Source organism: Eumetopias jubatus, unplaced genomic scaffold (genome assembly GCF_037043125.1).
Source record: "Eumetopias jubatus isolate StellerSeaLion01/CBP00866 unplaced genomic scaffold, mEumJub1_p1.0 scaffold_4, whole genome shotgun sequence".
In the NCBI taxonomy this organism is placed as follows: Eukaryota; Metazoa; Chordata; class Mammalia; order Carnivora; family Otariidae; genus Eumetopias; species Eumetopias jubatus.
Window position 1 is genome coordinate 49581879 of NW_028274810.1, and position 9930 is coordinate 49591808.

The 9930-nt window shown below is 33.8% G+C and overlaps 1 protein-coding gene across 1 annotated transcript in view; it reads left to right on the plus strand.

Annotated features, from left to right (window-relative positions):
* The window catches only part of LRRC40 (leucine rich repeat containing 40), a 54143-nt gene extending 48235 nt beyond the window's left edge, over positions 1-5908 (plus strand). Inside the window, exons 14-15 of the mRNA XM_028102539.2 lie at positions 2051-2236; positions 4486-5908. Coding sequence (XP_027958340.1) covers positions 2051-2236; positions 4486-4591 — 292 coding nt within the window. The 3' untranslated portion in view covers positions 4592-5908. The remainder of the gene's footprint in view (positions 1-2050; positions 2237-4485) is intronic.
* The last annotated feature ends 4022 nt before the right edge of the window (positions 5909-9930 follow it).

The following is a 9930-nucleotide window of genomic DNA, read 5'->3' on the forward strand; positions in this document are numbered from 1 at the left end:
AGAGGAGATAGCATTGAAACTGAGACATCAGCCAGACACACAGGGATAGGGCATCCCAGGTGGGGCAAATGGCATGTCCTAAGGCACAAACATGTGAGAACATGGTGTGATTGGAACACTTTAAGAAGTTTGATACGGCTCGGGACATAAAGTGAGGGCGTAGAGTAGAAATAACAAATGAAATTGGACATGTGAGCAGTAGCGAGTCCTGTCAGAGCTTTGTATGGCAACTAATAGATTTTATTCTGCAAACACTCTAAAGATACTGCTAAAAATTAAGAGTAGCTAATATTTACTGGGGGCTTATTATCTGCTGGTACAGGACTAAGTGCATATATTAACTCATTTAATCCTCACAAAACGTGGTTTCTGTCATTATGTTCATTTAAAAATCGAAGATTGGAAATTAAGAAAATCCTCCTGAGCTTTTCTATAAAATGTCTCCGTGTAGGTATTCTTCCTTAGGTCGCTTTTACTTCTTATGAAACAGAATTACTGCCAATATATTAAGTAAATATTAGGGATTTATGTTTTGCTAAGGTTCACATAACTAGTACATTATAGCGATTGCAGATCTTGCCTCCAGCAGTTGGGCTCTTAACATCTATGTCATTTGTTTCCTATAATGCAAGTTGATTCTGGTAACAATCTAAATATTAATAGCTAACATTTATGTACTGTATTCCAGCTGAAATATAATCATTCAGTCCTTATAACAAGTGTATAAGTTTAGTATTATTATTATTCCTCGTTTGCTATTAAGCTAAGGCACAGTGATGTGTCTAAAATACTGCCTATTTAAATTTTTGTTCTGTCTGCTTCATTATTGCTCATGGTTTCTCATGTGTAGGTTATATCATTGTTGTCATTTTTAAAAATATATGCACTTCTCAGATCTCTGCTAATTTTTATCTGTGAACTGAACTATTAGTTCTGTATTGTCTGTTGAGCTGTCAGTCACATTGTCAAGTAATGTCTTAGGGAAGATGGGAAAAACTAACCCTAACTTCTGTGTCAGCAGGTGAACTACATGTTTTTAAATTACCTTGTTCATGCATTGGTGGGAAGAAGAGGAAGGACTGCTCTGGAGCAGTTTGGTCCCTCTGCACTCCTAGTCATTAACTCTCCGGTCCCTCTGGAACTTCAGAGCTGTCTTGAGTTTACACTTGCTATTGCTTTTTTTCTTTCTTTCTTTCTTTCTTTCTTTCTTTCTTTCTTTCTTTCTTTCTTTCTTTCTTTCTTTCTTTCTTTCTTTCTTCTTCTCTCTCTCTCTCTCTCTCTCTCTTTCTTTCTTTCTTTCTTTCTTTCTTTCTTTTTCTTCCTTCCTTTCTTACTTTTTTTTTAAAACATCAAGGCAGCAAAAGAAGGGCAGTATAGGGAAGTTAAAAGGGCACAGCTATAAATCTCTCCTTCAGCCCAACCCTTGTCTTTTCTAGTCCATGCCACAGTTATCTCACACTGTAACCATGCCAAAAGATCCTCAATAATCTTGCATTAATTGCTGAGTATTGCTCTGAGAGCAATCAGCCTTCCCTTCTTTTTTGTGACATCTTCAGTGTTGCTTTGGATGAGCAGGCAGCAGCCTATGTTAGTTTGTCATCTTTTCAAGAACCAAAATTGCACTCATTTTGGAAGCTTCAATCAGAGCAAAATATAAATCTCTAATATTTATTTAATATATTGGTAGTAATTCTGTTTTATAAGAAGTAAAAGCAAACTAAGGAAGAATACCTACATGGGGATGTTTTATATAGAATCTCAGGAGGATTTTCTTGTCTCCTAAATGTGAAAAGAAAAACATGGGAGAATTTAAACTTTTGTTGGATTTACACAATAAACAGAAAATGATACGTCTGTCCACTTAACATATATTTTAAGGTTTCCAAAATCAGTTCATTTCTTGAAATTTGAACACAGGACTTAAACCAAATATAAAATAAATTACACTAAATGAAACTACATGATGATATCAAACTTAGGATCATCTATTTGAAGGAATGATTTTCGCTTGATTCCAATACATTTAGGTGTTCTGTTCATATTTTAACAGGTTCAGAATACTACCTGAAGTTCTGTATCACATCCCCACACTTGAAACAATTTTGATTAGTAACAATCAGGTTGGATCTGTGGATCCTCAGAAAATGAAGGCAATGGAAAATCTGATCACCTTGGACCTTCAAAATAATGACCTCCTACAAATTCCGCCAGAGCTTGGTAATTGTGTGAACTTAAGGTAACTACACCATTCTACTAAGTTTTTCCATTTAATTGATTTATAAGTTCTTTTTTTCTCTTGTTGAGGTACTCTTGCAGGAAAGTTGAAGTAAAAAATTTAATGTTGTGTTAAAATAACTGGTAACAAAATCCAGAATCCCAATTCCATTTTTCAAGTTTTACCAAATAATATATTTTTTAGCTTTGTTTATATGCTATAATATATGTCAATATAGTAACTGATTGTTTTCTGATACTTTTGTCATCACTGTATGTGTATAACTTGAAACTGCACTGCATAAAAAATGTTAGGGAAATATAAACTCCCCAGTTATGGATACAAGGTTGCTCAGAATCTGATTACAGACTGTCACCATTTATTTCAAGCCCAGAGTGGTCTTTCTTATTCTTTGTGTTAGCTGTTACCTTAACCTCAAATGCCTCCACCCTGCTTTTATCAGGAATCAACCTAAATATCATCCCTCTTCTCCAAACCTTCCCTCTTCTCCAAGCAGAGTTAGTCCCTCCCTCTGATTTTCCATCCTGCTTTGTTTGGACTCATTTGTATCATTTCTTTTTCCTCCTTTAGAAAAGAGTTGTCCCAGTGCCTAGAACACAGTAAGCACTCCATAGGTGCTTGTTAAATGAATATAAAGAGAGTTTTGAGATGTCAACAGAAAGCCAAGTACTTAAGCAGAATGTGTCGGAAGTAATTTAATTTATTTAATTTATTGAAAACTATATATGAGGTTGGGCATATTTTACTTTGCTAGGGAAGCACTGGCATCTGCTTTGGTGCTCATATTAGTGAATTGTAAGAGGCAAATACAGTTGGTTCTTGTTGTTTGCAGTAGTTGTATTTTATGAAGTCTCTGTGAACACCAGATTAGTGAATACTGAACCATTATTGCTAGGGAAAGTATAAAGTTAGGCTCTTTGGAGCCTCTGGTCACATTTTCATGAACTAGTCAATACATAACCTTGTTCTATGTGTATTTCTGTATTTAATATTATTTATTCATTAACATTTAACTATGGCCAAACAACACTATAATTCATGCCTGAATGAAGCTTATCTGGTGTATATATTTTCTCTGTAAGGCACACCACAGCCCTCTTGTATTTAGGAAAAGTAGAAAACACTTCAGCACCACACTTGCAGGCCATTTTAAACAGTGAAATCACCAACACAAAGTACAAAAATGCAAAAAATGTTGCATTACTAAGTAGACCACAGAAAGGATGCTTGATTACAGTGTGAGAACTGACACAAGAAGGGAGAGCATCACCTTTCTGACCTCAGCTGAGAATGTGCCTAGTGATTGACTCAAATTTTTTGCTGTTCTGCATATCCAAAAATGACCTCGAAAGTGCCCTGTGTATTGATTTGGGGGTTACTAATAATTTTTAGTCATAGGCACATTAGCACATATAGAGGCTGTGAATAATGAGGAGTAACTGTAATTAATTCCTTTTTATAAATTAAGAAAATCAGCCTTTGAAAGAATCTCCACAGCCCATAGAAATATTGAGGATATCATTTAGATCTATTGTGTAATATGGTATGAATCCTTTGGCTTTTGTTTACACAAACACTTAAATTTTTGAAAATTAAAGGTCTCTTTATCTTATAATTTATTTCATTTAAAGAAACAAATCAACCAGTCCTCAAATCTGAAATTGAACCTCATTTTAGAACATGTAAATAGATTTTCTGCGTGCATCTGGTCAAGGGAGGTAGAGAGCAGGAATTAATGTTTCCCAGAGCGGAGGGGGGATATATTGATTACACTATAGTCCTTGGTATACTGACAAGTATGCTCATTCTAATGTATAAATATAATTTAACCATGTAGTATATGGTCATTATAAGATTGAGAAGAAGATGGGTAAAATGGTGGCTCATGTCACAGCTCCTCTGTTTAATAGCTGTATGATCTTGGGACATGTCTGTCTTACTTCTCTGAACTCATGTTTCCTTACCTATTAAATAGGAACATCAATGGTGTCTACATCATAGGATTGTTAAGATAAAAGAGAGTCAGTGAACATAAATTACTCAACACAACACCTTTCATATAATAAGTATTCAATTAATGTTGTTTGGGTTATTATTGTAGTTCTAATTCCAACTATTGAAATGCTTAGATTTGAAAAGGGACAAATAGAAAAAAATATACAAATTGATTTATAAAATTGCAATTGAAATTAGAAGAAAAGCCTCCCTAATGGAAAATGTTAAAATTCTTAATTCTCTCTTTTATTTAGAACACTACTACTAGATGGAAATCCATTCCGTGTTCCTCGAGCAGCCATATTAATGAAAGGAACAGCTGCTGTTCTGGAATATTTGAGAGACCGGATTCCTACTTAAATTGGAGTTGTTTTATAATCTTGGTCATGTTAATTCTTAGACTTCTTACATTGATAAGTAACGTTTTTCTAAGGTATTGTTCATTTGTAATGGTGATAACCACATACAGTGTTCATGCATTTATTCTGAATGTTTTGCATAAGATTTATCCTACTTTCATTCCTTATAAGATAGTAAACAATTTCTTCAAAGGTGATTTTTTATTTAAGTTAGTTTGATATTTTTATAATGAGAAAGCATTTTTGTAGAAGTGGGATTTTCCCCAACATTTCTGTTCATGTTACATTTAATGTGACTAGTTGATTTGAATATGACCATCTAATTTCTACCTTTTTTGTTAGATATAAAATTGAATTGAATTTTATTCAAAACTGTTCTTTGGCATTTAAAAAAATAAGGCTTTTCCTTACCCGTGATAAGACTTTTGTGATGTGGTTGGTCTTGGTATAAGTTTTAAATTAACATTCACTGTCTTGCTTTTGTTTTAATCTGGTTGAAATGTTTCTTGTCTAGCCTTTTCCCTACATTTTATGAAACCATTTTGTCATAATATCTAATGTAACAGGAATGTTACACGAGATGTAGTTATTGGCAGAGAAAACAGTAAAAGCGTTGTTTAAGTTGCTCTCACAATTTTGAATTTAAAACTTGACAAGTTTTTTTAAAATGATTTCTTACTATTAAGTTTCCATACAGTAACCTAGTACTTCTAGATTCAAGAAATTTGAAGGGATTCGATCTGCATATTTTTCCCTCAGTGTGTTTACAAATACTTTTTGTTCTTCTTTAAAAAGTATTGAAGAGCTTATTTTAATTCTATAGATGTCAGCAACAGAAAATAACTAATAACATATACCACATAAAGTCTTCGAAATTTCTGAAGTAATTTACTAAGCAGATATTTGTATACATTATCTACTCTGTTGGTGTGTTCTAATCCAACCTTGTGCATTTATTTTTTTTATTTCCAGGGCCTTACTTCTCAAATTTATTTCTGATCTTCATAAGACTAAACTTGTAGTCATGTGGAAATTTTCTAAAAGGGAATTTGTTACAGGTTAACTTGATTTAGTAAAAATAAAGTAGAAATATTTTTATTTGTACCAAAAATATCAGAGGTAGGCTGATCAGTCATAATAAAACTTACCATTTGATTCTCTTAAGTAGCCAATCAACAGAATGTATATTAACTTATATAGATAGGCAGGTAGGTAGCTAGCTAGCTTTTGGGTGATTGAGGCATGCTCATATTATGAAAAAACTCATTGCTAATAAAGATAAATACTACATGTTCATAATAAAAGTTACATTTTCAAATATGGATTATAATAGTTGTTTTTGGCTTAAAAAAACATGCCCTTTTCATACTACAACTCTGTGGCTAAGAAATCTGCTTCGATATTAGACAAAAGACACTTTACAATAATGTGACATTTTATTATTTATACAATAAAGAGACTTTTATGTTATTCAAAACACGTTTTTAAATACTGAAAAAATTGAGTACACCAAAGCCGAAAAATGGCTCTGCTATACACTGCACAGCATTATTTTAGTCCCTGTATTTTGTATCTGTACAGAAAGCATCTTCAGAATGCATTCTAATCACATTGTACACCTTTACCAATTAGTGTCAATACATAAAATAAACTGGAGAGTACAGCTTGCATTTGCAAATTAACTGACAAAGTAATTAATTTCACTGATTCAGTAAGTTTAAAATATAGATTCATAGGACTCCTTTGCACATAAAATGAAGCAGCTTTCAAAGTCATTATGGTCTCATACTGCAAAAAAACCATTAAGTACATTCACAATCTATGTTAATAAAGTAGTAAATATGTCTTCATTCAGTTTTTATTTACATCAATATGTAGTTCAACTAAAAAGTACTGTTAATTGTGATACATATTTTTAGCACATACAAAAATGACAACTTTATATATAATTGAAGCTCAAAATCACAATTATCTCAAAATATTAATTACAATACAGCCATTTCAATTAAACATGTCATGATTTAACTTTTTTTTTATAAAATGGTAAAATTTTTTACTAAAGTAAGCAATTTATTTTGAATTGACTAGAGTTCATCGATGTAGAAAACCTTAAATGTTAAGAGGTGTTTCTTGCCCCCTCCCACCCGAATTTGTATACAGCCACCTAGGCTAGCAAAGAGACAGAAAAGGCCCCAATTTATAAAGATTAAGCCTCTTTTGCTATACTGCTGTGGCTTGTTGTTTCTTCCATAAAAGCTTTACAAGGGGAGTGTCAATAAACTATGCAATGAAATGCATGCATTAATATACAATATGTCTTTGTAAAATGTTAGTGTTTACCAGTGCACATAAAAATGTTCACAAAGACTGCAAAAGAAGTCATAAAGTAGCATTTAGAAAGATCTACCAGTTGCAAACGGAACTTGAAAACTACTTGATAACAGGATGAAATTTCTTTGAGAACAGATCCAATTCAAATTCTTTCTCTGGCTAAAGGAGTTCTAGTTACTTGGCCTTAAGATGTCACTGTTGTGCTGCACATATGGTAGTGAAGTCAGATGTTGAAAAAGAATGAGTCTAGAGACTGTCTTCATCTTATTAAAATAGTGGCCCAGTCAGTGTTGCATCACTGCATAGGAATTTTTCTTAAAGAAGAGTGAAATATTTCACTAACTGAATTATATGATCTCAAAGGAAAAATGGATAATTTGTGTGCACATATGTTTAGCATATGAAAAATATTTAATATAAATAGGTGGAATTAGAACTTCTTTACACAGTAATAAAAAGATTGTGTTGTGTCCCCACCCCCAATAACTAAGATCCAAAGTAATCAATCGTCAAGCACTTTAGGAATGAAAGAATAATTCTCATGGATACTTAAAATTCTAAAAACCTAGTATCTAATATCCTTTTACTTATAATTCTTTACAGACCAATTAAAAATTTATCACCGTCTATTTAGAATCGCTGCTGTTAATATTTCTTCTCTGAGTAGAAAGAGACCATAGTTCATATTATAGTTTACTTATATACAGCTGGGTAGGGGGGTGCCCTTGGGTGGTTATAAAGTGGGAAAAATGAAACTACAGCACTTAAAACCTTACTTTTCCAAGGTTATTTTGAGATAGTCTTTGAAATTTACAAACAATTTAGTAGATTCACCTCTGATTTTTAACCAGGAAAAATTTGCTCCTTTATATGAAGACAATGCCATTGTCCTTAAGCTTCCTTTAGTCCCTTTTACACACTGAGTCCAAAAAGAAACTTGACTGGCTTTGAGACAAAAATATCCAGCTTATCTGCCTATCAATTATCTTTTTCTCCATTCCAAACAGAGAACAGTAAGGCTTGCGTTTTCAAGGAGACAAATGCAGTTGAGGATGTTAAAGGGAAATACCTAAACATCAGAAAGCAGTATAAAACATTTATTGCATTCCATTGACACTGGGTGTCATCAAAGCTAAAACCAAATTTTCTAGCGTAAAACTTAACATACAACATTACTCGCTGCCCTGAACAGATGCCTTTTCCACATTCAAGACCAATAAGAGTCCTCTGAGTGGAAAGACTATAAGTATTGAATATAAAATTTATTTTGGCATTACATTCTGAAAATAAATCACCATTCTAACAAATATGGGAACTGCTTCATGTTCTGCCTGAGACTTGCAACTTGGTTTCCTGTGGACTTTCCAAAAAATTACATAAGATTTCCTGACGTTCTTTAGTAGAGTGCTGGGGAAGGGGAAGAGAGATGGAAAGATACAAAGAAATATCATGTGATTTCTTTTGTCCATTCATCAGATGCTTTCCTTAATCTAGCTACCATAGAAGTCAGTTGACCTGCATACCTGGGCATTATTTAATCTCATTATTTTACCTGTGTAAAACAAGTGTGCAAAGAAAAACACCTATATATGTGTGTCTATACAGAGACACAAAACCTGAGTCACAATAAAGTTTTGAATATAAGAAAACTTTTCTTAATGTAGGAAAATAATTTTTAAAGGGCCAAAAATACCTTTGTACAATATAATCAGCCGACTTTAAAACTTCAGTGTGCTTAAGTATCACATATTTTTATAAAACCCAACGAAGAAAGGAATCATTTACATTTGATAATTTTCTTAACTAGAGATACCCACATTTCTATTTCCAACATCTATTTTCATTCCCCTGAATTCATTAACTTTTCAAAAAACCTAAATAAAAAGCACATTCAGCATGGGGACTGTATAATTTCTGATGAACAGTTCCTGATTTTTTTGTGAGTACTGAGGACATAGGAGATTTGGGGTTGCTAGGCATATAACTTACTGCCAAGCCACAGTGGAATTCTAGAATTCAAAATAAAACATACAATCTGTTATTAAGGGAAAGATTACTTGGAAAAATGTTTTGTAGATGGAGTTGGGCCAAAGTTTGCAGAAAGCTATTCTCTCCTATGCAGGCTCCCATTCTGCCGTTGACTCAAAAACTCCTTTTTTCTCTATGCTCCATTTCCTTAGCTTTTGGTAGGTTTCTTACCTTTTACTTACTTGAACCCTGAATTGTCCCAACTGTAGCTCCCTTGCTCACATTTGGCCACCAGTTACAAGGTTTTTTGCTTCTCTACATCTTTGTTAACTCTTCCTCTTCCTCAGGAGCTCATTCAGGACCTACTTATTCCCTGGGCTGTATACATCTCAGATGTATATTGAGGATATCTTATAGAAAAATGAGTGCAAGTTGCTTCTCCCATGTTGCCTCCAAATGTCCATTGCCATTAGTTAACACATTTCTGTCCGGTAAGTCACTCACAGAAGAGGAAGCCGTCTGAACAAAAAAGGTTCAGTCCTGGCATCTGTAGTTGGATAGGAGGGCACTTCGAATACTTGGATCAAAAGATGAAGGGATTCTGGGCAGTGGGCCTGGTTGGGGAATAGGGTGGGAAAGAACAGGTGGTGGGGTAGAGGATTAGAGGCATTAGCCTAGGGAACTGTAGTCTCTCCCTGCCTTTTTATATGACACTTGCCTGAGAATCACTAGAAGGATTTTGTATTGTGCAGAGGGCTAAAAGCAGAGTCACACTTTCTCTGCCAATAGACTTGTTACCATGGGAACCAATGCAGAAAAATGAAAATATGACAAGAAGCTGAGGATTAAACGTAGAGAAAATTGACAGGGAGTTGGTTTCTACAATGGAAATTTGAGCATCAGAGATTTAAAGAAACAGGATGTTGCTTGTGTGGTCAGACCAATGAAAATGGACAAAATGACTTGTTGGTAGCTGGTCCTGGAGGCTGAGATGTGGGGAATGTGGGGAGAAAGCAGTAAGCATGTTGTAGTTTGGGTAAG